Source organism: Centroberyx affinis, unplaced genomic scaffold (assembly GCF_046629955.1).
Source record: "Centroberyx affinis isolate AG114_WGS23_722 - 3 ecotype Tasmania unplaced genomic scaffold, CSIRO-AGI_Caff_v1 ptg000505l_1, whole genome shotgun sequence".
Lineage (NCBI taxonomy): Eukaryota > Metazoa > Chordata > Actinopteri > Beryciformes > Berycidae > Centroberyx > Centroberyx affinis.
The window spans coordinates 1-27,914 of NW_027279157.1; the positions used below are offsets into that span (position 1 = coordinate 1).

The window sequence follows — 27,914 nt, forward strand, 5'->3', positions numbered from 1 at the left end:
TTTATGTTTATTTGTATTCAACCTAAAGCTAGTGAATTTGTACTGCAAATATCTGTCAATTTATGTATTTAACTGTTTCAAAGTTAAATGGGTGTTTTTAGTTTATTTCTCTGTATGTTAAATAGATGATGGCTTGTGGTGCAAAACAAATTACAGAGAGATCTATCAATACATTATCATTTAATCTATTTAATTTCTGTTTTTTTTCCCCACGATATCTAGTGCTGGGAAGATGTTTACCCAATATCGCAGCACTGGGCGATGTTCCTTCATACTTTTCCGAGATTCCAGGCTTGTCCCCCGTCATCAATGACACGGTCAATACCATCAAGAATGGCACTGGGTAAGATGCAGTGGTTTTCCTAACCTCATCATATTTTGATTAAAAACAAAGCAGACCTTCCAAACTTGCATATAGGGTAGCTTCTCAGCTGTACTCACAAATAGATTGAGCGGAGAGTCACACAAATGACACATCTGCATGCACGCTCGCTCACACACACATGCACATGTTAATACAGACACACACACTTGAATAACCCGTTCTCTTTCTGCCTCTTATCACCAGCTCAGGGTCTGCGACTGCGTGAGTTTTCTGTATTGACCGTTAATGTCTAGCGGCTGGTTGTAGACGTAGCTCTGCCTTAGATGTGTGAAACGTTCTTTTGGGGAACTTGCAGAATTAGAGCATGGTTGTGTATTGGTCTCTTCATACCAACTGCATATTTTTATACCATTTTACTTCTTAGTATTGTTTCATTTTAGTACATTTTAGTACATTTCCACTCTATTTCACAGAAGTTTCTGCTGCACTGCTGCTCTCTTACTTACACTACACTATACTTTACTTACTTTACATACACTCTTACATATTTTCATACCTTTTAACTTCTTAGAATTAATATATTTTATATTTCTACTGAATATATACCTACTCTTCATACTATTCATACTTCTTGTACCTTCCAGCTTTTCACATAAGCCTTCCTACTAACTATCTCCCCTGATGCCCTCTTCGTAGTCTTCATGCCTTTCATACTCCTTCCACCTTTTACACATAAGCCTTCCTACATATTTTCTTACTTTTGTACTTGTTACTATTATGAAATTTTAGTACATTTCTAACACTATTACTGATCACTTGGACATTCATTATAGCTTATAGATCATGCTGCCATGCTAGCATTACTTACATCAGCATGTATTTTGAGTTGACCTAAGTGCTGTTAGAATCCTCTACCCACAATGCTTGTTCAGTGTCGAAAGTGGGGTTTTGCTAGGTGTCAAAAGGGCGTAACTTTTGACATCAAGCAAAACCCTACTTTTACTGTTACGACTTTCAGTTTTTGTTTAATTAAAACTTATGGGTCATGATTTCAGTTGTGTCCTTTTGGCATTGAAAAGATCACACTGAGACCTTTCAACTGATACTGTATATAATACTCATATTCGACCAAAATCAATTAAGGTTGCTTTGAGGTCTGGAGATACTACCTGAGAACCATCAGTGCTAATATGAAGTATGTAAATATAACCAGTGGGTAAAAAACATGGGATCAACTTGGTATTCCCTGCCAGTATCTGCCACACATGCACACACACACACACACACACACACACACACACACACAGCTCTCAATGCTCTCACACCCTGCAGAGAAAACACACACATACCCTTCCTCTCTCTCACACACACACTCTATGCTAAGTGCCTATAAGCTTATCTCTTATCTTTTTAGCCTTGCTTTAATAGTGTCTAATCAGGGATGTAGTGGAGTGTAAACCCACCTAAACACAGTCTACCCACCTTTTTAGGTTTTATAACCAAATGTCCTAGTGTACATCATAGCAAGTAGTATCAATGTCAGTTTCATGAGGATAGGATCTTCTAACAAAAAAAGCGTACATTAATCCTTTTCTAAAAGGATAATTGATTTTTTATATATATATATATATATATATATATATTGGTGGCTGCCTTATGATGATCACTGACTGGAAATCATAGTTTACCCATCTTTTTACTTACCACTACATCACTGTCTAATAGTATCTTTAGTATCTTGCAATATGCTTTACATACATACAGTAAGCTTTATGTAGTCTCTCTTTTTTGGCTTTAGAAAATCCCTCCGTTAGTTTCTCCTTTCTTTTCTCTTTCTGTTTTACTCAAGCCTTTGCTGCTCGCTGTTGTTATTTGAAAGGAGAACCATCACCAACACAGTGTCTCCTTGCCTTTGTTTTCACTAGAGACATTGTGAACGGCTTCAATGCCAGGGAGATTGGCGTCCGAATCTTTGAGGATTTTGCGTCGTCATGGCCGTGGATCCTTATGTGAGTTGCCCTGCAGGACTAGACCACACACTGCCCCCTAAAGGCAAATTTACATAGAAAAAAATAACATGAGATGATACAGATATTAACATCAAATAAGTCCTCTTCTGTAAATGTGTCCATTCATTGCCACTGTCCCATTGTGAAACTTCTAATTGAACCATATTTATGGTTCAATTAGAAGTTTCAACATGGTTTCACTCTGCATTCCACATTTTGCACTCCTACATACGTATTATCTCTTTCATTCCTTTGTATGTGTTGTATATCATTCCTTTGTATGTGTTCACACACATATTGCCGCTGCGTTTTATGTGTTTACCAGATCTTAGTGCTCCGTTCCTGTCTCCAGAAGACACAGGACTGATAAGACAGCAGCCCCTCCCTAACGCACTCCTGAAAATCATACTTCATACATCATATATCATATCATATCATATCATATCATAAATCCTTTTTTGCTTCACTGTTCAGAGAACTTCTCTCTGTGCCGCACGCTGACAAATAACCTTTATTGAAAGAACGCAGAGATCTCAGCTTGAATTCTTCTTTATTGAACAAGTTTTCTCTATCACCCATTCAGAAAAGTCTGTCTTGGTTAGTGCCGGATTTATTAAACGTGTAATGCAGAGTTGAATTCTTCACATTGCTAAGATCATAGAGATAAAACAGATAATGTCATAAGAGACATGGACGCTACTTTGAAATGATGTCAAAGAAGTATGCAATTATTAGTTATCAGTACCTTGTACAGTTTCTGTCCCACCCAGTACAGTCTATGGTCCCACCACCACATATTTCCAATTCACAAATTACCACGCTCAGTTAAGTTACAATAGTTGAACCTTTAATATGTGACAGGTGTCGTACTTTTCAACCTTACTCACTCTGCTTTTCTTAACCCTTTTTTTCTTTCGTCTTCTCCTTTCTTCTCTTTTTTTTCCGTTCTCCTCTCCTCTTCCAGTGGTCTGCTGATAGCCATGGTGGTCAGTATGCTGTTCCTGTTGCTGCTGAGATTCACCGCTCCAGTCATGGTGTGGGTGCTGATCATAGGAGTACTGGGAGCAGGGGCCTACGGTAAAACCCTCTGTTGGAGTAGTTCTTCAGACAGGTGGAGCATAGGAAAAATAGAGACTGATGAGGATTGAAGGTCTAGTTACTCTTGAATGAGAAACTGCTGCTTGGTCCTCTGAATATTTTTTCTTATTAACAGGTTGATTTGTAGCTCAGACGTTGTGTTTGTATTTTGTGTTTTGGTTCCTAACTAAAATGTAGTTAATTAAGGGTTAGGGTTAAGCGAATTACTTTGTTGTGACAAGAGTATGTTAGCCTTTGGATTGTTGTATTTCCTGTTTAACTGTTTATTTTTTTCATGTAGGGATATGGCACTGCTACTGGGAGTATAATAACTACAAGACAGCCTCTGCTACCATTACTGACATTGGCTTTACCACCAACTTCAACGTTTACCTGCAAGTCCAAGAGACCTGGCTGGCCTTCTGTGAGTCTGATACAAATCTTTGATAAAAATGTTTGATGTCTGATAAAAATGTTTTCAATATTGATGCACTGAAGCATGCCTGATTTCATTTACCAAATGCTTAAGGGGATACTTTCGCATTTTGAATTTTAGATGTTGCTGTCTTTTTTTCACTGGACACATTTTGGGGGAAAAGTTTTTACATTTGTTCATTTTAGTTTCCCTTAAGTGGTTTGTTACCTTTCTTGTGGCAGTTTGAATCTTTCCCTTGTTTTAGAGTTCACATTTTTAGGTTTCTTAGCACTTGCTTTTTCTGTTATTCTTCACACACTTTTACCACTCTCTTCCTCTCCTCTCCCTCAGTGATAATCATATCTGTGGCAGAGGCAATCATCCTCCTGACCATCATCTTCCTGCGGACCAGAATCCTCATAGCCATTGCCCTCATCCAGGAGGCCAGCAAGTGAGATTTCATTGGATAAAATACAGTGTTGTCCTTTACTAATTACTAATTAACCTAACGTTAACCCTTGCCTGTTAATTCTAAATGTTGTTAATCTTCCAGTGATTCATTTGAAGGTTCATTAAGTTCCTTAGATAATACCTTCTAGTAATATTTCAGTTTACAATAGAACATTTAGAACATTTACATACCTCTATATGAATTCATCCACATTCAACAACCAATACAGGCTGACCCAGAAAAAGCATGGTGATGTTATGTATGATAAGATTTTTAATTTTGACTTAACATTTATTGATTTTGAGAGTTGAGGGGGGGAATGCCTATGGATACCCAGGGCTGCTATTGTTAACTATTGCTAAACTTGTATGGATGTATACTTGATCAAAAGTGACAATGTTCTTCTAAAATTAAATATTACTAAGATGTTTTCAAACACGTCAAACTGTTAAAATTGGGAAGATCTACAGCTAAGTGTCCCATTGAAACATGATGATTGTTTTTGGTTTGTGGTTCCAGTCAATGTACCTACAAATTGGTTCGTATCTTACCTTAAAGAAGTCTATATTATGGTACTGTTGAAAGGTGTGTTAAGGCCCATGGCATAACCTGCTGGTGTGTGTGTGTGTATCTATTCCACAGGGCAATCAGTCACATGATGTCCTCTCTACTGTACCCTCTGATCACCTTCGTTCTCCTGCTGGTGTGCGTGGCTTACTGGGGCGTCACTGCTCTGTATCCTTTCATACTGTGTGTGTGTGTGTGTGTGTGTGTGTGTGTGTGTGCGTGTGCATGCGTGTACATGTGCTCACATTTGTATGCCATATTGTACCATATCCCCATCTTCCCCTACTCAGTGTTAACCAGTTGCAGAGGTGAATCTCTGTCGCTGTTGTCACTCATCAGGCACTTGTTCTCCACTCCAGAGTGTCAGTACTTCACTTAACAGAGTGTGTGTAGATATCTGGCCACTTCAGGAGGCCCAGTGTACAAAGTGGTGGCTCTCAACGCCACTCAGGGTGACTGTAAGAGCATCAATGGCACCGTGGATTGTGACCCTCAGGTGAGCAGGCAGGCAGAATATGGGCTTAGTGTGTATGGTATCTATGTGATCTGTTATCAGCTTCCATACTGACCTGAAACACATGGATCATTAAGACTTGTGAGCATTGTATTGTATCCTTTAGTTGCTGCTGCTATGTCTCCTTCTCTTCTCTTCTCTTCTCTTCTCTTCTCTTCTCTTCTCTTCTCTTCTCTTCTCTTCTCTTCTCTTCTCTTCTCTCTCACCTCCTTCTCCTCTCTCACCTCCTTCTCCTCTCCTCTCCTCTCCTCTCCTCTCCTCTCACAACAATGCACATAGTTGATCTTTAAAGCAAGATTCATCCTTCCCAGCAAAGCTGTCTCTACCTGTTTAATACTATTTTTGTTTTTGGTTGAATTTGCAAGTAGTCTACACAAGATGTGGGAATTTGGCTGTCAGGCATTTTTTCAAATCACTGGGACACAGCTATAGCTACAATGATGTGCGAGAGTTAGGTGTGACGTGGACGATCAGCAAAAACAATGGCTGATGTGATCAGTGGGAGGAAATGCGATCTTGTTGGAGTACAGCACCACAAAAGAGTTATAACCCAGTGCAGTTGTGAATAATCTTATGAACCTCTTCTTTGCTCCATGTTGCTCTCATTCCCTCTCTGGACTTGCTCAGACACACACTCTCCCCTTTCTCTCTCCCGCCTTCCACCTCACTTTATCTTTTTTTGCCCTCCAGCCATCCACTCATTGTCCCTCCCTCCATCTCTCCTCTCAGGGCTTCAACTCGACGACAGAGTATCCAGGCTGTCCATCGGCTAGCTGCATCTTTATCAAATACAACGACGAGGGTCTCCTCCAGAGGAACCTCTTCAACCTGCAGATCTACAATGTGGTGGCCTTCCTCTGGTGTGTCAACTTTGTCATCGCCTTGGGACAGTGTACGCTGGCCGGGGCCTTCGCCTCCTACTACTGGGCCTTCACCAAACCAGCTGATATCCCCACATTCCCCCTGACGGCTTCTTTCATACGTTCACTAAGGTAGGTTTGTTGTCACGGTACAGGTGGGCATTTCAGGAAGCCTGGTGGTTAGAGAGACCGCCACAAACTGCACTGCTTTGATTTATGCTTTAGTTTATGTGTGCTGACTTACACATTTTAGAAGTAAAGAACATATCACCTCAACCATGATGACCAGGGTGGAAGATTTGGTGATGCCTCTCCCACTCTGACCCCTTTAGGCTGTATTTGATGAACATGTCCTATAAAAAGAGACCGTGGCTAAGATCCAATCAGTAGAGCACAATCCTATGTCCTCTGTACCCTGTCATGACATTCTCTTCATGGATAATTTTCCCTAAAAAGCAGCTTGTGATGCTGGGAAGTTAATTTGGGGAACACTTATCTAGAAGTTAGGGTAGTTTGGAGAATACTTTCCGTCCTCCCTGTATAGAGAACTTCACAGGTCCTACTGGTTGGTGGTGCTTTTCCCACTCTGGCTCCTAGAGGGCGTATTAAACCTACACAAGCAGCGTGGGGAAATAGACACCAGCCACTAGCCTAATGCTGGCAAACACAGACTGGCTGGTAAGGGTTTTTACTCTACCAGCCACTTTGACGGGTATACAGTAATTGTCTGCTAGATCTTTTTCTATTTTACTTGCAAAATGACTTTTCTGCCATATGCACGCAACAGAGATGTTTTCTCGATCATACTGTGATGCGATTCCATGATATGCTGCCCAGACACCCATATGGTGCTGTAGCAAAGCAGAAGGGACATGAGATGAAATTATGTCTCGTCTTGCATCTGATAATCTGATCGTATAACCAATGTGCAGCAATTGCTAAATATGTTCATTTAGTTTTCATCGTCAAAGTGATTTCATCATTACAGTGATGCTTAAACATTTTCCATGATTGTACCTCCCCATGAAAAATGTCGCTTGATCATTTTTTTTCTCATCATTAGGTTCCATGTGGGCTCCTTAGCGTTCGGTGCTCTGATTCTGACCCTGGTCCAGATAGTCAGGATCATCCTGGAGTACATTGACCACAAAACCAGATGTAAGGCTGAAGGACATAAAAGTCACCCTAAAGGATACTGTACAGTTTTTGTTTGCTTGTTTTATGTAACTTGTGCTGCAGTTCAAATAGTCTATCTGAGGCCTTAGTCTTGGGAAAGGGTCCAAGTGTGCTTTATTTCAATGCAGCCTTCATTCTTAGATTACAGATATCATGTATGAGTACCCAGAGATAGTCAAGTGATTAAGGCTGATACATCTGAAGCCACACGTCTGCCCCTGCTGGTTTAGGATTGAATCTGGCCACAGGTTTCTCTCTTGTGCCTCTCCTACTCTCCCTCCTTTCCTAGTTTACAATTATCTAACTAAATAAAGAATAAAAAATAGTGGGAGCTTCACATTTTCCTCCTAAGAACATGTCTTTACTTGAGGAATATATGGTGAGCTTAGAATTATAGTTAAATTTGTTTTTTAGAAATTACAGACTCAAAAATCATTCTTTTCAAAAAACAATATTACGCAGGTGTTAATAGACACTCATAGAAAAGGTTTATGTGACTAACTTAAGACAAAAAAAAGTCAGATAGAACCTTATGATTCCAAGCAGGGTCAGGATATTTAAGTTCATAGTGCTGTAAGTCAAAACAAATGGCGATCTCAAACAAATGAAAAAGCTGCTAATGTGTGTGTGTTGCCTTCTCTTCCCCAGCGGCACAGAACTGCTGCGCTCGTTTCCTCATGTGCTGCTTGAAGTGCTGCTTCTGGTGTCTGGAGAAGTTCATCAAGTTCCTCAACAGGAATGCATACATCATGGTCAGCACAACACTGATTATACTGAGCAGTTTTTTGCCCCTTTTTTATCTTAATTATTATTACATTTAGTAGTAGTAGTAGTGGTAGTAGTGGTAGTAGTAAACAAGTTTTTTTAAACATTGTTAATACAAAGTGCTGTTAAATAAGAAGGGTAACAAATCAACACATAACTATAACTTAGGGAAGACTTGCACTACTGGCCCAGCAGAGCAGAAATGGCACATAAATAGAACTAAAACACTGAAATTTGTTTTGTTTTTTGTTTAAAGTTGTTTTTGTCAGATCAGTAGACTGTGCTGTGCCGATTTATTCTGTCTCTCTGGATGTTAAATTTAACCTTGTATCATGTAGACCACTGTGTTTCCTAAAACCTATTTATCTTGTTTCCTTGACAGATCGCCATATATGGGAAAAACTTCTGCGTCTCAGCCAAAAACGCTTTCATGCTGCTCATGAGAAATGTAATAAGGTTGGTGCTAAAGTTTCTGTGCGCTATATGCTAAAGGAGTCCCGGTATGTGTATTCAGTGCCACCAGGCGACCTGTTGGTGTCTGTGTCGTGACCCGTCCAAAAACATAAAGAGCATGTGCATGTGTTTGAGAGGCTGGAGTGGTGTTTCCCTGACCCACTGCGTCTCCTCCCTCAGGGTGGTGGTGCTGGATAAAGTGACAGACCTGCTGCTGTTCTTTGGGAAGCTGCTGGTGGTCGGAGGAGTGGGTAAGGAAAGCAGAAGGCACATGCAAAACTCTGAAGAATGTGTTCAAGCAGTGTTTCATTTCTAAGCATTGGCTATTATACGCTGAGGGAAGGTTGGAAGTAGGGTTCGACCGATGTGAGCTTTTGAAGGCCGATATTTTTAGACTTGAAGTTGCCAATAGCCAGTATTTTGTGCCGATATATCTTTAAATTTGACCATTTTCATGCAAAAACATTATAAGTATTCAGTGTTCCCTCCAGAATTGTATTCTTGTCAGGGTGGAAAAGCCTCTGAAACAACATGGGACACTAAAACTCTCCTCTGAAACCCAGACTAATGAAATGCTTTTAGGTGGGTTAGCAGCTCCTTAAGGCAAAGTGACCCACCACACATATTCAATGGTAGGGGAAATTCTAGGCTACATTACTGCCTTTAAATGAAGACACAATTTAGAAAAAACATAATTGCACAATTAAATTAATAAATAAAATGTGAAAAATAACATTTCATTGCAGGTTTTAGAGACCTGTTTTTATTTAGCCGTGGTCAGGGAGGCCAGGACGGGCCAATATCCGATATTTAATTATGCTTTACCTGAATTCTTTAAGAGATTTGTAAATTCATTAGGAGATAATAAAGACAGACAATAGAAGGCTCTTCCCTCTTTCAACAACTACTGTCAAGGTGATCTTGAGCAAGGCATTTTATCCACTAAGGATGTGGGCAGTTCCCATTTGTAAATATTAACTGTATGAGCATGAAGTAGGGTGTTGCTGGTAAGCTTTCCTTGGATAAATAAAAGTTAAAAAAATTAATAAATCTAATATTCTGTGGGAACAAAAGGCCTCTCATCCCGTCTCAGTTTCCCTCCTGTGTGACTCGAGAGAAAATGGAAAGTCTTTCACTGAGACTTGTTACCAGCCTTTCAATCTTATCCTTGTTTTTCAGGCGTCTTGTCGTTCTTTTTCTTCTCTGGCCGAATACTGCTGCCGGGCAACACCTTCCGCGCCGAAACCCTCAACTACTACTGGATGCCAATCATTGTAAGTGACAAATACTGGATAGGACTCCATAGAGGAGATGTAACTGAGCAGAGTTGTGTTCTTGTCTTTTAAGATGAGTTAAAGCTTTAAATTTGCCCAGTCCTATCTTTGAAGAGAGTTATTGAGATGCATGGAAGGAAATTAAATATATTCCAAATCATGTGTTGGCTTTGAGGTCTAACTGTGCTGCTTGCCCTGGTTTTTAAAAAAAAAAATTTTTTTATCTGTCCTGCTCCAGACGGTGGTGGTTGGTACCTACCTCATCGCTCATGGATTCTTCAGTGTGTACAACATGTGTGTAGATACACTGTTCCTCTGCTTCTGTGAGTATCCTTGAGCAATTTTTTAAAAGTCTGTACTGTATGTGTTTATTTTATACACAAGGATAGTGAGTACAGTCATTCTGGATTTATCTTCCATACCTAATACTATAACTATCTTGAGATTAAAAAAAGAACCATCCCCAAACTTTAGGCTCATAATGATCCAACAAATTATTTGCATGGACCATGACAAAATGATAAATCTGTTAATTTTTGTGGGGAAAGATTTTGGGACATGCACTAAATCTCAAATGATTTTATTTTTCAGGGAACTACTTTTCAACTTATGTAATTTTTTAGCCAAATACTCATTTTTAACACTAGTAACAATAGCACTTCTACTTGAGTAAAACCAATCAATCAAAAAATCAATCAATTGACATATGGCCCATTTCTTACACACACACACACTCTCATTGTCTGTTTCTCATCACTCAACTACTCCCAAATGTTTTACTCTCTCTCTCTCTCTCTCTCTCTCTCTCTCTCTCTCAGTGGAGGACTTGGAACGTAACGACGGATCGATGCAGAAGCCATTCTTCATGTCCAAAAACCTGATGAAGATCCTCAACAAATCCAACAAGGGACCAAAAAAGGGCAAAGGAAAGGATAAATGAAGGGTTTTCCTCCCCTTTACCCAGATTTATAGACGATACGGTGATCCACACGCACACACACCAAACTGTGCCTTGAGTTAAGATGGCACACAATACTGTGCCACAGATTTTCATGTTCATCCAGATCTTTAATATTTGCATCTAAGTTTACACAAATTCAATTGCTGTTTTTGCACTTTTTCAATTATTGATTTTATTGTGTTGATATATGGTGTTAATGGTTGTGAGCATGTGAGACTAAAGAATGTGAAATGTTACATAGTATCTTACATTATATATTTTACATTTTGACAAAATTATCTGATTTGGCACACATTAAAATAACTAAATGTGCCAACAACATTTTAAAAATGATGTTTAACATTTTCTCCTGTCCACTGTATAGCTGGTACAAAAACATTGCATCTCCACTGTGGACGTTTTGAAGTTTGAGACTGTGAGGTGCCAGTTGGCATTAAGTAATCATGAAGCGAAGGCCAGTTAATCCTCGTCAAACTGCCTTGAATCTCATCAAATATTTGGGCATCAATGGAAAGATCTTTTTTTTTTTAGTTTCCTGAAACGTTGACCCTGACATATTTTTTTATTATCAAGTTCTGAAACAAATGCAAATAATGTCTGTCACACATTTTTAGAGATTTTTATTTGTAAAAAGATTGAGTTTTATAAATGAGGATATTTTTTATTAACACAATGTTGTAGATATCTATTGAAAATACTGTAATAAAATTGTAAATATGATTATAATACGTGGCTCCTGTGTGTGCCAGTCTTGTCAACAAACTACAGATTTGTTTAGCTCTCGACCTGTGTTGAAGGATTCCTTTAATAAAGAGCTCACTCACTGTCTTCAGGGTTTGTTGTTTGTCCTTTGGAAAGTCTCCTATACAAATTAACAGGCCTTTTGGGTCATGTGTTTTCCAAACTGTGCAGCTCAGGCACATCTGAGCTGAAGATCTCACATTTACAGCCAGCCTGAGCAGATCCATAATAATTCAACTTGCATTTCTCTCTCTCTCACTCTCTCACACACACAGAATCAGGTATTTAGCCATTATAATGCATGAACGCTTGGCATGATCTATTCATTGCACTGCTGCATCGAAAAGCATTTTCGATGCAGCATGGATGACTGATTCTAAACATTTGTTTTCCAGCAAATGTATAAGGCCTCATACAATACATCAGTCTGCAATAAACTCTGAATCATTCCTCTGAGTCAGGCGTCCTGTCATGTGACCTTCCACACAGGAGACTCTTATCATGTGTTCATGCCATAGTTCAGAGGGTAGGCCAGAGTCGTACGTGTCTCTTGCTGAGCCATTTGTAATGCTATTACACAGCAATACACATCAGTGTTACAGCATGTTGTACATTAACTTGTGGAGGCACTGTAGGGGATTTAAATTTGAATGAGGGCTGTAATCAATAATTATCTGATTGAGGGTATAAGGTGACAAATGCTTGAAGGTATTTATACTTTGGTATTTTATATACCTGGTGGGTTCATACTAACAAGTAGCAGTCTTGGATACACAACTTCTCCCCCCTCGGACTTTGCACTGACTAAAAATGAATTCCTCTTTAGATAATGTAGAGATGTAGATAAATGACAACATAACACAAAAAGGCAAGTCAATGTATTAAACACCTATTTATTCAGATTGTGGGAAAACTCATTTCCACAGTTTTAATCTCCTAGACCATTTGGTTTTTCACAATGTCTCCAGGTTTAGTCTGCCAAAAGACACACAATAGTGACGTCCATCACTCAATTTAGTGTCACAAAAGCCTCATAATACAATGTGTAGCTTGATCAGACAGTATGCAAGAAATGACAAGCCCCAACAGCCGTCCTGTCCATCCCATAGAGGACCTCCTGGTATCCTCATCTCTTATCCTGCCATGAATGTTAGATAAAGTGCTAAAGACCCGCTTGAATAGATCTAGTTTAGCCAAGCACAGGTTAAACCAAGTCAAAAGACTGTAGGACATTTTCCAATTTGAGAATCTCCCAATCAAAGTCAACAAAGACGAGACCTGATCTGTGTTTTTGAATCCAGCCCTTGATCTTTTCATCAATTTGATGTGCTTCACAGTTGTTACATACTAGTCTTGAAATGGGAAGGTACAGTAAATGTTGCTGCTTTGCTGTTTTACACTGTTCAATTGCATCAAATGGATCGTACCAATGAAAAGGAGGTCAGTTAATGTGCACTGCGTGAGTTACAGGAGAGCAAATGAGCTGAATCTGAACCGTCCCTTCCTTAAAGCCTCATTCTACCTCCTCGTATACCAAATCACATTGGCAGGGAAGAACAAACTGCTTTGCTCTCATAACCTTTATTTCACTGTATTTTATGGGAGAAGATCATGTTGGCATGAAGCTGGCGGAAAAGTTATTACCTTCTGCCGCTAGCCTTTCCTTGAGTGGAAGGCGGACTTCAGCACAACGTATGAAACCAGGAACTTGTCAGATCATTGCTTGCTTTGAGAAAACATCTCGAGCCGTAAAGCACGTCGACATGTCCTCTCTCACTCTAAGGCTGGTCGTCCATTCAGAAACACGTAAAAACAGCATTTACAATATTCATATATACAAATATATATATACACACTCACCCATAGACACACAAACAGACACATACAATCAGGAAAAACAGATCAATTGCAATAGAAAGAAGTGTGTTCTGTATTTTATATCACACTAGAGCCCAGTTTACTGAACTGCTGCCCGTCATTCGTATCAGTTCCTAGCTGCTGACCCTTTGACCCCCATTACGAGTTGAACAGATTCTCCCCACTGTTACAAACACTGTTTCAGCTCTGCTTGCTGTTATTACTTATTGTGTAGCACCTCATCTAGCTACTTTGCTGAGCTGAAATATTGCCCGCTTGACAGACCACATGTTCTATCATCACTTCTCCAACATACTGTGTACGTCAGATTGCCGTTTACGCTATATGTTGCTCATGTTGACACAGCTGTACAAAAAACCTCCCAAACTGGCCTTCCTATATCCCGTCCTTGCCATTGATCCTGTGTAGTACAGTGTTAGTTTTGTTACACCAAGAGAATAGTGGGAAAGAAATAAGATCCCAGTAGTGGTTCAACACTAGCACGCTCTCCAATCTAGATTATTAGGACAGGTCCATCTATAAATGACTTCACAGTGCAATGGCAGTTTTTGTTAAGACAAATATATAAAAAACGTTTCCATCTGTACTATTCCTATCTGTCCATCTGTTTTAAAGAGTTTGAGTCGTGTGTCCTCAGGTGTTCAGAATTCTAGGAGGACTTGATCATTTCATGAGGAAATTGTAAACAGGAACATAATCCAATTATATTTTTCACCCCCAAGATCATCCGTGAGTGATCTGCTACTCTTTGGCCTTTTAGAGAAAGAAAGAGTTGCTATAGCAACGACTACATATCTCATCAGCACCCCCCCCATCCCATTCCCCGCTTCCTTCCTCTTTTATCCCCACTTAACTTTCCACCACATGCCTCCTCTATTTAAGGAATAAACCAGAGACTCCTTCAAGGGGCTGTGAAAAAAACCAAAACAAACAGAATGAGTCACTGTCCCGAATTATCGTTCGCCTGTAGCTCTGTTCTCTGCTTTCCACAATACAGCGGTGCAGCGCGGCACACTGAGATGCATGTTACAAATAAAAAAAAAAAACACACCATCGTCTTCAAACCCTGATCACGTAATACTGTCTCTTCTGACCCCCTCAACACTTGAGTCCAGCATACTCATCGAACCCCCTTAAACCCTGGTGTCTATTTTATGTGTGTGTGTGTGTACGTGTGTGTGTGTGGGGTCATATACTGTATCTACAGGTGCACAGAGAGAGAGAGAGAGAGGGGGGGGGGGAGGGGGGCTATGGTGACTTCATTTCCAGACCCTCGCCTTTTGGGGATTCGCACAACACTACTGTTAAGCAAATGATCTCCTTTGGGTCAAGTGGGCTTCACAAACGATAACAAGGGAGTCTGGGAGAGGGGGAGAGGGAGGGGGGGGCTGAGCGTCCTACAGTGAATCTTCCAATTAACACCCTGCTATTTGTCGTTTTTGCGTTAAAACACTGCTTCATTCTCCCAAGTTAGTACCTGCTAAGAAAGTGTGTGAGTGTGTGTGTCTGTGTCTTGAGTAAGTGTGTGCGAGTTTTGTGCGCTCCTCCCTCCCGATCCCCTCCAGCCATCCGTTCATTCATCCACCCATCCATCCATCCATCCATCCATCCATCCCATCCATCCACCCCGTCCCGCCGTCTTCTCCATCACACGCTCAACAGCCAGAAGAAGAAGAAGATGGCCACAAACAGGAAGAGGGAATCTTGCCAGTTGTTGTTGCCGTTGTTGAGGTTACCGTTGCCTTGGTGATCGGCTGCATACTGGTCTGATAGAGAGGGGGGAAGGATGAAAGGTAATTGCTCTGCGTGTTTTATATTAGGCAGCCTGGGTGATATTGGCTAAATTCTGTTCAGTGTCGGTGTTTTTAAATGTCCTTAAAGCATGTTGAACCTCTGCAGTACTTGAATCTTAAGTGTGTGTGTGTGTGTGTGTGTGTGTGTGAGAAATGAGGAGAGCATATTCCTACTCTGATTATGTCACTCAGAGACACTGAGGAAAGAACATATTTGTGTGTAAATCGCTTTGTAACAAACTTGTCTTGCCTTTAAAGTGCTCTATAAATAAAGTTGACTTGTTCATGTGCGTGTGTGCATCTTTTTGGTGTGTGTGTGTGTGTGTGTGTGTGTGTGAGATCGCTACCTGCTCTGTGAAAGGGGTCGTTGGTGTTGAAGACTGTGGTGAAGAAGCCGAAGGGGAAAGCACCGATGCCAAAAGACATGTGAAAGCCAGTGTCACCGAAACCCTGGAATGGCTGTGAGAGAAAGAGAGATGGAAATGCAACAGAAGACAGAAGAATGGTAGTCAATACAGCAGAAAACAACATGGAAAGTATTATTAGAGACATATATCCTCATAACAGGACATATAGCAGATAACAGATCCACATAACAGATAAACCAGATGAACATGACTTTATCACATCATTCTGCTGCCGATATCTCAAAATATAATACAGTTACAATGCTGAGTGACAATAAATAAGAGAATATTGGAGTCGGGGGTGCTGAGAAATGATTTCATTGAACTGGTCCAGTTATCAGTGGATAGAAGCGGACTCACCCCGCCTCTACTCTCTGGCTCTGTTCTCTGTCCCTGAGGCCGAGGAGGAGTTTTCAACCTGGAGAACAACAGCGACAACAACAGTCGGACATGGTTTCGCCGTTACACAAAACACACACACACTAGCAGGCACAGAGACTCGATCAGTGTAACACACACACAGAGTACCTGGGGTCCTCTTGGCTGGAGCTCCCTCTGCCATACAGTGGGATGACTTTCTCTCTGCTGATGCCCGCTTTACACACAGGACACTGCTGTCTGCTGGGCCGTGTCTCCAGCCACTGAGAAAAAAAAACAGAGAGAGTGAGATAAAAGTGAGATATAAAATCTTTCTCCTATGTTCTTGATGCAACAACAAGGCTTATCATCTCAATACTGGGTTCAGCTAAGTGCCAAATGACAAGTGGTATGCATGCTGCAATAGATTTAAACTAAAGATTTAGCTTACAGAATATCATCTGAGCTTTGACACTTTTTCTCCAAAACTGAAAGACTTCAGGAGCCCCAGAAAGACATTTTAGGGCATGACTGGTGAAAATAACTGAGAATAACTATTTTTAATCTGGAGTTGCACATATACTCACTATTAAATTTTCAAGATAGCGTGAATCTGAATTTAAGTGCATGTTCTACTACAATGGGAGCTCTGTAAACCTCTGCATGTTAAGACCAAACAGGAGGTTAGTAGCAGGGGCACACTGTGGTAAACACAGAGGCATTAAGTGCATTAGCACCTTAAGCTGCACTAAGTCAACTGACGGGAGTGGTCTCCACGTCGGTTACATCACAGCTTTCTGCGGGTTAAACCTGGGTTAACATGTGTGCTACAGCTAATGTTTACCAATGTTACAGAGCCAAAGATAGACATGCTTACTTGATGAAGGCAGGGCCAGCTGTGGAGAGAGACAACAAAGGGAGAGAGAAAGAGAAAAAAAAGATTAATGGCAGTTCTCACAATAGCCCCATCCTCTTAAAATGTCAGCTGCTGGCTACAATAACGCAGCACCAACATTCCTGGAGACAATTAATTTCTCTTTTATTAAATCTCAGTGGACAGAATAAGCGTACAGTCTCCACCTGGTTCTGGTAACAGTTTCCGTTGTGATATTAATGGTCAGATTTTCCTTCGTTACGCTGAATCTCCCCACCTGAGCAGACAAACCTGTTCCTAACGAGGCGGCTGATTAAACTCATCCCTGCTCCCCGTCGTTACAACTAATTGGCTCCATCTGTCCTCCCTCGTTAGCAGAGTGTCGCCTGGCTCGCTGCCGGCCAGGCCGACCTGCTGCTGCATTGTGGGAGCGCAGGACGCAGGGTTGGGGAAGCAACGCCACATCGGCCGGCTCCCAACTCAGAGGTTTTATGTGGGGAGGCAACCAGTGATGTAGTGGCGATTTACAGTTTACATTTACCCTATTTCATGTACTTTTCATCACTTTGAGAGTATTTGCTATGAATTTCCATCATGCAGCTGTGCATGTGCTTAGAAAAGATGGATAAACTCTAGGCCTATGTGATAAATAACAATGTGGGTAAACTGGGTTTAGGAGGGTTTTACCCTCAACTGCAAGGCAATACCATGGAACCCGGAAACACAGCAAGTTAGCAATTTTAAATGTACTCAACAAGACCGAATTTTGCATGCTGCCTAAGTATTAAAGCCTCCCTGATTCTGTTTTTAGACCATCAGTTTGTCCATTCAGATGATGTTCCACTCTGATACATCAGTGGGGGCATTTGATCCAACCTGGGCCTTGTCAGGTTGCACCCTATAACTTATTCCTACATCATACAGCCTATGGTGCATCATGAATTAAATATCAATGGTTCTTACATGTTCTCACATACAGTTTTGCTCTAGGACTCAGGCTAACTGGAACAGACTGCGGGTTCCTCCGCCTAGACAAATTTAACATCTGTGAATTTCCATGAGCATTTTTCCATAAGCTAAAATAAGCATGTTCCTGTCATGGCGGTAGTGTTGTTTGACTGAGAAAACATCTTGAGGCGTAATTGAATGGCTTTATGTTAACTATGTGTGGAAAAAGCTGAAAACTCTGATCTGTTTAGGTGTAATTTCCCTTTAAAGTGCCCCTCTTGTAAAATTCCCATGATTTCAATAAAGAACTTATCAATGACTTTCTCTGTCTAGAGTAGAGCTCACTAAACTCCATGATATTCCACAAATAGCAAGTGTCATGAGAACCTTGGTATTACACCTAGAGGTCCATGATCCATTTTGGGTCCCATCTCAACGACAACAATCTGTATTTCTATCGCACATTTCAAAACACACACTTTACAGAGGAGTTAATACAACAAAAAAAGATAACAAAGTTTAAGAAACACTGGCATGAATTATGAAGGCCGACTACAGCCTTGCAGCAGAGTGTGTGTCTTTAACATGTTCCACCTACAGGCTTCTTTCTACCCTGACAGATTCCTCATGTGACCCAAATTTCCACTGCAAAAGGAACAGCATTCATGCAGGGGAACAGGCACGACTAGTTTTGGACACTTTCACTTATTCATAACCACAAAACATTCAAATCCTGAGCGCCTCGAGCGGGCCTCGCTGAGCGACGTGACGTTAATATGAACAAAACACCCAGCTGGGCCACACAAAAACCATAAGGCAAAAACACAGTGTCATGCCAGTCTGCAGGCTTATACAAACAAATTTTGAGCGTTCGGAGCGTGGCCTACTACATATCACAGCCTAATACCAACTATCAAATTGCTGCTGAGGATGGCATTCCTCTGGATGAAAAAAGCTGAACAAAGCAGGGCCTAAGCTAACATAACAACCCATTCAACTCCCATTTAAACGGGGTCAGAAACACTAAAACATGCTTTTTGAGATGTTAACTGATATCTCTCCACGCCCATTTCATAGTATTTTTCAAACTAGTGGGGAAGGCAGAGAGAAACTGAAATTGGAGGTACAGTCACCCTTCAACATGTGGCCACACGCAGAGCTAAGTTCTTGTGATCTGAAAGAGAAACTTCAATTTTCAATCAGTATCTCAACACTCATTCACCAAGACTGTATGCCTCCTAAGTGTATCATAGACTCCATTATGTGACCCAGGATGCATAATCTAATATACATTATATTAAAATAAGAATGTAAACCTAGGTTAGGTTATTTCTAGTTAGTTCCCTCAGGTCTTAATGCCTACATGTTACAGACTACAGAAAATAAGTACGCATGTTTTTAAGCATGGCAGTTGTTTGTGGCAAGACAGCCTCACCTGAAATGTCAGAGCAGCAGTGGAAAAGTTAGGCTGTGTGTGAGTGCTGTCCTCATTTCTTAAGTTAAAATAGGCTACTGTTCATGGGATCAAAGCACAGTTACGTGTGTCGTTTCTCTATTCAAATGCTATAAAGGAAACAAACCACAGGCTTATTCCTGGAAAACCTTCACAGATCTCGATAAGCGGACGAGGAAAGAGGATGCAGCGAGGCACTCGGTTCCTCTCACCTACTAAGAATCTGCTACACATGACTGCTCTCTGCTTGCTGCCACAGCGGTCTCTCCCCAGGTGCGTCCATATTCAAATATAGCCCGATCTTGGGCTCTGGAGATGGACGCTATGCCAGCCTTACTCCTACAGCCTGGACCCACCTAGCCAAGAAACAGTTTGTAGTCTGTTAGTGTCTATTTAAGTCTGCCCAAGATGCTGAAACATGAAAACGGGCGTTAAAAAGAAAACTTGTCCTCATATCACCGTTTACACCGACTTTACATGTAGGGCTATAAGCCTAACTGCCACTAAGATGAGGTGTGTGTTGTAGCCAGGATTTACATATGCCAACACTTACATTCAACACACTGCATTTAACATCATCTTATGTCTATGCCGCAATTTCAGCTGGGGTTAAATTGAGGGCTAATTTGTAACGTCACTTGACCTGGGCGCCTTTCAGCCAGAGTCCACTGGTTAGTGTTCATAGATGTTCATTTGCTATTTTGCTCTGTCTGCTGATTCCTCTGATGCTACTTTGCTCTATTTCTAATTCCTAACTTGATGAGGGATCAACTAAAAGGTCCGTTCAGCCTTCCTGGAGAAGAGCAATCGCTCACTTTGCAGCCGGTGACCCATATCTCTGATGATGAAGACCTGGACTAGTCTCACGCAGGAATTAAAAGATGTCACATACTTATTAACCTCAAAATATTAAAGTAAAATAAAATCTCTCTTTCACTCTCTCTGTCATCCTTGTGGGCTCGTATTGGAGCATCTCTGCACAGTAAACTGAGGTTACATAGAGCGAACTTGTATTTCCATCCTTCTTTTTTTTTTTTTAAACGTTGAAAACTGAGGCCAGTGCATGTAGGACAGTGTTGGTTAAATCTATTTTTTCCATGAAGATAAAAAGGAGTCTGTTAATGAGGAATTTGTTACTTTCTCCTGGACTGTTTTACAGCTGAACAATCTGTTTCTCTTCCACATTTTAACTCTAATCTAAATCTAAATCCAGTTGAGTACAGTGAGTCGTAAACAGCAGGAGAGTCTTTGATGACATTAGCTCACTGTTGTGCAGTTCACCTAAACATTTCTGGTGAACTAACCCAATCTTTTCACTCAGGGGAGTATGGATGCTTTCTTTTTTGCCAGCATCATCACAAAGATGTGTGAGCGTTTTGGCAACAGGAGTCGCGCTTTGCTGCAGCTGAACTGATGGAGATACGCCAAATTAGCTTGCTCTAAACACTGACTTCAAACTGTTTAAAGCAAAAAAATGCCCAGCTGTCATGTGTGCAGATGGGTAGGCACAGGGTTCACACTGGGGCCGCCTGCCCTAAAATATGTACGAGCGGGACTTTGGATATAAGTTTCCATCGAAAGGCAGGAATTATGGGTATGTTATGTTGTAATTGTGATTTAAAGTTGCAGCAGGTGAAATGATGGGAGGGAGTAACCTTGCACTCACTCCCTGCTGATACAGTTTTATCATAACACAGAGCCTGAGAGAGAGAGAGAGAGAGAGAGAGAGAGAGAGAGAGAGAGAGAGAGAGAGAGAGAGAGAGAGAGAGAGAGAGAGAGAGAGAGAGAGAGAGAGAGAGAGAACAAGTAACTTGGCAGCTAAATGACATCAGTCCAAAACAGAGGAGCCAAATTCATGTTTGCATAGCAGCTGCATCTGTGACTCTGAGACCATTTTTACAGAGAAGTGCCTTTTCTCATCGGATGTCACACCCAGCAGCAAAACATAACTGGACAATACTTACTAGGCTGCCATGGATGTAAAATTCCCTGTTAGGATGTGGATTTTCTGTTTGTCTATTATAACCCAAAGCTCATAGATTGCAGTCTTGTGTCTTTGTCATTGGATGGGGAGAAAATCTGACTTCAAGACTTTTTCAAGCTTTATGTATGCAACATCCTGTGCATGACCACAGACAGTGTACTCCTGAGCAGCTACAGACACGTATGTTCTTAATTTATCTTTGAAGCGTATGTTGCCACTGAACAGAAGGCCACATTGGGGTGTCTGCCACCCATTCAGTAACCGCATACAGATCGCCGTTTGTCACCGTCAATTTGTGTAGGTACTAGGTAGCATTCCCCATCTTTGATGCTTAGTGACCCTGCATAGCTGCACTCCACCATTGTTTCTGCTGCCAAAATGCATGTGTGAACTGTACAATGGTCTATACAATAGGAAGTCTCAGTTTCCCTCGACCCCCCAACAGGACTGCTGGTTACAGTTTCTTTCTTCTGTGGGAGAACTGTTCTTATAAACTCTCACTACTCATTGTAATGCCTATAGGTCTGACCCCAATCCTACTCTCTCGGCCCTAATCTCACATTAGCCTCACCCCATGCGCAAGCAAAGCCTTGAGTCAACACCCAAAACGCATGAATGAGACACACACACACACACACACACACACTCCGGACATTGTGTTTGTGTACATTCTCAACACTCTGTGAGAGCAGTTTCAAGGTCAAACCTTGATAAAGTCTTGATTAAACCAACAAACCAAAATAGATTAAAATCACGGTTGAACTGCAAACGTGAGAGCGGTTTGTAGCGGGCGATGCTGAGGTAAATGAATGAATGAGCAGGCTGGGAGCTCAGAGCTGATCTCCACATGCAAATGATTACTACAGTAGTAACTCAAAAACGTGAAGGGAGGGAGGCTGAAACAGCAAGGTTAATGTGTCAGTGAGAGAGAGAGAGAGAGAGGAAGAGAGAGTGAGAGTGAGTGGGCAGGTGAGTGATTCACATTCACTGCTCAGACCCAGCCAGACCAAACCATATTATGGCACTTTCTCCCTCAAAAGAGCAGGAGCAGAACAGAGCAGCTTGGTTCAACATGTAAAACAAAATGCAAATGTTGGGATCAGCCCTCATCCGAGTCATCAGGACCATTTGCATTTCACTGATATTGATTGATATATCATTTTACCAACCTTTTTATTTGCAGGAGTTTTACCCTTTTTAGCCTGACACACATCGTTATAGGTAGATTGCTAGCATACATCATAGTAGGTGATATGATAGTGATGTAAGTTATACAAGGATAGGGGTTTTTGGAAAGGCATACACTGATAAAGATAAAGAAAAAACATTGACTTTTCTTTATACTGGTGGTTGTTCGTCTGCCCGGAGGTCACATATTATTTACCACTACATCACTGTCAGCAGACCAACACCCACTTCAGTAATATCTAGCGAGCCATCTTGCCTGTTGTGATCTGCCACATTATGCAGACACCACCCCTGATAAATGGGTGTCGTCGGGCGTGATTCCGCTGCGAAATAACTAAAACTGACAGTAAAGGGAGGCCACACGGTGCAAAACAACCGTCCGGTCCGGCGGGCTGGACAGAAACGAAAACACCCCCCCCCCCCCCCTTCCTCCTCACCCCCCTCCCCGGTATCCAAACTCCCCCCCCCCCCCCCCCCCGCCTCGTACCAGAACAAGTGGCCGCACATACTGATGACAGCGTCCCTCGCCGTGTCCAAACAAATGTTACACTCGAAGGTGGCCCGGTCCCGCTCGCGCTCGCCCTCTCCGCCGCTGCCGCCCGGACCGTCGCGGTCGTTGCTGCTCTCCCCAGCCGGGAATCCTCCTCTGCTGGCGGGTCCGCCGTCACTCGAGGACCGGGGATCCGCGGCCGCCATAATGTTTACCGTACGAGCAGGTGCTAAAACCCACGGGCCCGACCCGAGCTAGCTAGCGAGACGCGACTGTCACCGGAGCTGCCTCCGTCGCTGCTGCTGTACCTGTGCGCTTCCGTTTCCGGGAAAAACAACCACGGGAAGGCTGGGGGCGGGGCGTGTGGCGCATCAGCTCAAAAAATAAAATAAAATAAAGATAATACAAATAAAAATGTGAGAGAATGCTGAATTTCTCAATCTGAGCACATCTCTCACTCATGTGACGTCAACATTATTTATTGCTACACAGGTAGAAACCTCTCCATAAAAGTAAATAAAAAGTTTACACTATATAAAACGTCAAATTTTACATTCACGTATGAATGCATGCATACAGAAACTAGAATTACTGTTTATATATGTCTTCTTAAATTTAACCTGATGACGTTCTAGTTTTGCCAAAAACCCAGAAGGCAAAACAATCGGAACTGTCGTGTTATATTTAGTTTCCGTCCGGACTCGTTAGGAAGGCGCACCACAAGCATGTTGTTTACTATGCCAGTCTCCATGCTGAAGTATCTGTAAGTTTTGTATGCAGGTTATTCATCAATCAAACGCCTGCCGAGTGAACTGACTGGTTGAATGTTTTTAATTCAACTACAACAGGTGTGCAACATTTTAAAGGCATAAAGGTGATTATTATTCTTTCTGGGGAGGACAGAAAGTAAGCTAGCCTCTGCTCTAGCTTTACTGGACAGTCACCATGGGGCTCAAGCGACAGAAACAAGCCAAGAAAACCATAAGCTTCTACAAATACAACTTCAGCTTCCGGCAGCCGTTTCAGATTCTCATCGATGGGACGTTTTGCCAAGCGGCGCTGAAGAACAAGATTCAGATCAAGGAGCAAATGCCCAAATATCTGATGGGGGAGGTGCAGCTGTGCACCACACAGTGAGTACATTTCTCCAAGTGCATTGATTATAAACTTAACTTGCTAAAATAATGGTGGACTATCTCATCGTCTCATTTAAAATGTATCTTCCCATTTTATCCCGTGTCTCTTTGTGTTTTGCCGCAGCTGCGCAATGAAAGAGCTGGAGTCTCTGGGAAAAGAATTGTATGGAGCCAAAATTATCCTGCAGAGGTTTCAGGTCAGGAACTGTAAACATTTCAAGAACCCCGTTTCTGCCTCGGAGTGCCTGCTGTCCATGCTGGAGGAGACAAACCCGCACCACTACTTCGTTGCCACACAGGTACACACAGTTTAATCACAAACCAGAGGCTTGTGTGTGTGTGTGTGTGTGTGTGTGTGTGTCTTTGGCACTCATATACTGTAAGGAGGCAGTTGGTGTGTGCGCATCCAGGTGCTTGAACAGATACCTGCACAAAGGATTGGACTGGATTGGGTTATTCAGCAATGTTTCAGCCTTAACTGATACCTACAGTATATCTGACAAAGACTAGTTTGACGAGGTTGAAATATTACCAACTAAACTACGAATGCCTTGATCACACTTGATCCATAACACATTTATGTTGTTTTCAAACCACATTCAGACTTCTAGCTCTTGTGTCAGTTTGAAACGGCTTGATCATTTTTCAACTGCAAGTCCTGAGCATGGTGTTAAAAAAAAAAACATGAAAAAAAGGCAATATAATCACAATAAGCAAGCAGCATGAAACAAAATAATGTGGATGAAAATGCCAAGCAACACGTTAACACAGAGACAAAATAACCCAATAACATGCAAGCAAATAAACAAGCAATCAGATAACACACAGACAGGCAGTCAGAGGTTATGCAAGCAGACTATACAGATTACAGAACCACTAACAAAAATGGAACGGGGCAAAAAAAAAAAAAACAGAACAAAAAGCCAAAACACATGTTAGAGGGATTTAGTTCAGTAAGGGGAACCTGGGATTGTGTTCTGCATCTTGTGGATCTACTGCTTGGGAGTTCTATTTAGTAAGAGCTTTGACAGGGGGAGCAAACCTGCCATGAAGGACCTTAAATATCAAACAGTGATCTGGAAATTTTGTATCAGTATAGCACCTTGCTTGAAAGCGTCTTCGTACCTGGACTGCAGGGTTGAGGTCAATTCATGAATTAACTCATCAATTCCAATTCAATTGAAGAATTGGAATTTGAAAAAAAACCTACAGGAAACAAAATTTGAATTGAATTGGAATTTCAGGAAGTTGAATTTAAATGAATGAAATTCTGTGAAATTCCATGTATTTTCTTACCTCATATCTGAGGTTACAGGTGGTGTTATATATTATCAATACTGAATATCATAAAATGTTTAAGGTGCCTCTCAGGTGGTATTTGATGCATAACATGTAATTGTTATACATACATTATAATTGAATGTATTTAATTTGCTGTTACTTGATTCGTAATGTTTGATTTATAATGATTATCAAGTCAAGACACACTCTCTTAGAAGTGGAATTTCATGGAATTCAATTCTGTTTCCTGTCATCCCAATTCAATTCCAGTTCTGTCTCCTTAGAGATGGGTGACATTCCAATTCCAATTCCAACTCCAACTCCAACTCCAGGAACTGGAATTTACCATGCATTCTCTATTCAATTAATGAATGGACTGAATGGGGTCAAAGGTTGCACAACAAGCAGCGAGCAGCTCGGTCGCAGAGCCGATCTTTACATGCTTAACTAGTCAAAGTATGTTCAGTGCTGGAGGAGGATCATGGTTTTCAAGCCTAAGAGCTTTACACACACACACACACACACACACACACACACACACACACACACACTCCAGCCTGTCTGTCATCTTGCAGGGAGCGCTGATTTTCATGGCTTTTACGTTTATGTTTCTTGCAGTGCAGAATAAGGCCAGTAAGGAGAGTATGTCAGTGCCACTTAATTGTGTGGATCGTGGTTCCTAAAGTGGGGTCCGGGGACCTCCGGGGGCCTTGAGGGGATTCCAGAGGGTCTTCAGCTAAATCAGGAATAGTCTCATTTAGTATAAGGTATTTCATTTAGTAGAAGGTGGAACTATGAGAATGACTATTTTGATTATAGGTCTCACTCTCCCCACTGTCCTATTCTAAATCAGAACAACAAAAAGGCTTGCGAGATAGGTTCCTGAGGACAAACTCATCAAATAGTGTGTGTGTGATATAATGTTTATGTAATTGGAGAAGTCGTTGACATGTTTGGGAACCTCTGGCATAAATCTACTATTCGATATGTGTGTGTGTGTGATGTCCAGGACCACGAGTTGACAGCGGGCCTGAAGAAGATCCCAGGCGTGCCTCTGCTCTACATCGTCCTCAACACCATTGTGCTGGACAAGCCCAGCCAGTCGTCGCTGGACCACGTCCAGGCCGTCCAGATGGGGGAGCTGGTGACGCCGGCGCAGCAGCAGAGCATCCGCAGCCTGAAGGAGGAGCAGGGGATCGAGCAGAAGGACGGAGAGAGACGGGGCAAGAAGAGGAAGAGGAAGCAGAGCAACCCGAACCCTCTCAGCTGCCTGAAGAAGAAGAAGAAAGGGCAGCCCACAGCGCCGCTGAAGAAAACGACAGAGGGGGAGAAGAAGAAAAGGAGTCGGCACAAGAAACGCAAGGCGGATGGAGAGGAGAGCGCGCCTACACCCCAAATCACAAATCGATAGACTTCCATTATGTGTGAACACAGTAACAGGCATTTTGTTCCTTGCCTCAATATTATTATTGTTAAAGAATTTTTATATGCATATTGTTAAATGCCAAGATGGATGATTATGCTGTACCGCTCAAAAAGTGGGATCTACCAAGTCAGTCAATAGGAAAGATTAAATTATTATTGTGAATATATGGTCATTTTTCATTATTCATACCCACCTAAATGTAATTCCTATTGCAGAGCTGAACTAATCTGAATCAACTGAATTAACAGAAAAAAAAAAATGAAATCACAATATGAACTTCTGCAATTTCCAAATCAGAGGCTGCAATTAGAGTACAATATTGTTATATTCAAACTCAGTCAATCCTGCACACTGACATCTATTTGTATTTTAATGAAATCACTTTCTTTAAACAATTTAAGGTTCTAAAAAATGTATGACAATAAAAACGTGCTGTGAATCACAGTTTAAATCGCAATTGCAATATTCTGTCAAATAATCGCAATTACATTTTGTCAATGCTTCAGCCCAAATTTGATCTAAAAAGAACACCACAATTCTTCTAGTCTGTTGTTCTGATGCCATTGTACAGAATAAATGGCTGTTTATTGAAGATAATGCCAGTCAGACAGGAATACTGGTCACAGTATTTGTTTTATTAAAAAAGTTCCATAACAGTTGCCGGGACTCAGGACTACAGGCATGGCATCATAACAGTTCTGACACATAGCAATTTTTTTTTCTGTCGGTATCTACAAGATTTGTACTTGGGTTTTATACAAAATAAAAAAGCAAGTTTACAGGCACATAGTTTAAAATATAAGATGCACTGAAACATGATATACAATTTGAAAGGGAGTGGATATCAAAAACGATGCATTCAGCTGTCTTTGCAAAAGGATGAGGAAAGACGAAGTGTAGCTAGAATGAGTTGGTGTCTGCTTGTTCTTCTACTGTGATTCAGTTTGTAGAGTTGGCTCTTAAAATGAGTTTAGTCCAAACAACAATGCCTATAGTGAATATGTGCATTCAGACTTAATCACATGGTCAAGTCACATTCTTCAGATTATAAAAATGTATCTTGCTTTTAAATCAATAAATGATTTATAAATATCCAATGAATGCTTATTAT

General features: G+C 41.3%; 3 protein-coding genes across 3 annotated transcripts; 2 read left to right on the top strand and 1 right to left on the bottom strand.

Moving 5' to 3' along the window:
• Nucleotides 1–222: 222 nt before the first annotated feature.
• Nucleotides 223–11,675, top strand: slc44a4 (solute carrier family 44 member 4; the record flags this gene model as incomplete). Its single annotated transcript, XM_071517643.1, has 15 exons — nucleotides 223–343; nucleotides 2,251–2,334; nucleotides 3,299–3,411; nucleotides 3,713–3,835; nucleotides 4,178–4,277; nucleotides 4,920–5,012; nucleotides 5,238–5,340; nucleotides 6,088–6,350; nucleotides 7,282–7,376; nucleotides 8,043–8,146; nucleotides 8,542–8,615; nucleotides 8,793–8,863; nucleotides 9,792–9,886; nucleotides 10,125–10,209; nucleotides 10,705–11,675. Coding segments are annotated over 15 exons (1,646 nt in total), but the record flags the coding sequence as incomplete, so codon positions are not given.
• A 781-nt stretch (nucleotides 11,676–12,456) lies between these two features.
• rnf5 (ring finger protein 5) lies at nucleotides 12,457–23,228 on the bottom strand. Its single transcript, XM_071517641.1, has 6 exons — nucleotides 22,958–23,228; nucleotides 16,901–16,919; nucleotides 16,195–16,307; nucleotides 16,027–16,084; nucleotides 15,607–15,718; nucleotides 12,457–15,232 (listed from the first exon to the last, which is right to left on the bottom strand). The coding sequence occupies exons 1-6, from the start codon at nucleotides 23,164–23,166 to the stop codon at nucleotides 15,114–15,116; spliced, it is 630 nt and encodes a 209-aa protein (XP_071373742.1). The 5' UTR covers nucleotides 23,167–23,228; the 3' UTR covers nucleotides 12,457–15,113.
• A 465-nt stretch (nucleotides 23,229–23,693) lies between these two features.
• On the top strand, nucleotides 23,694–27,900 carry utp23 (UTP23 small subunit processome component). Its single transcript, XM_071517645.1, has 3 exons — nucleotides 23,694–24,093; nucleotides 24,221–24,395; nucleotides 26,387–27,900. Exons 1-3 carry the CDS (start codon nucleotides 23,906–23,908, stop codon nucleotides 26,786–26,788), a joined length of 765 nt encoding a protein of 254 aa, XP_071373746.1. The 5' UTR covers nucleotides 23,694–23,905; the 3' UTR covers nucleotides 26,789–27,900.
• Nucleotides 27,901–27,914: the final 14 nt, after the last annotated feature.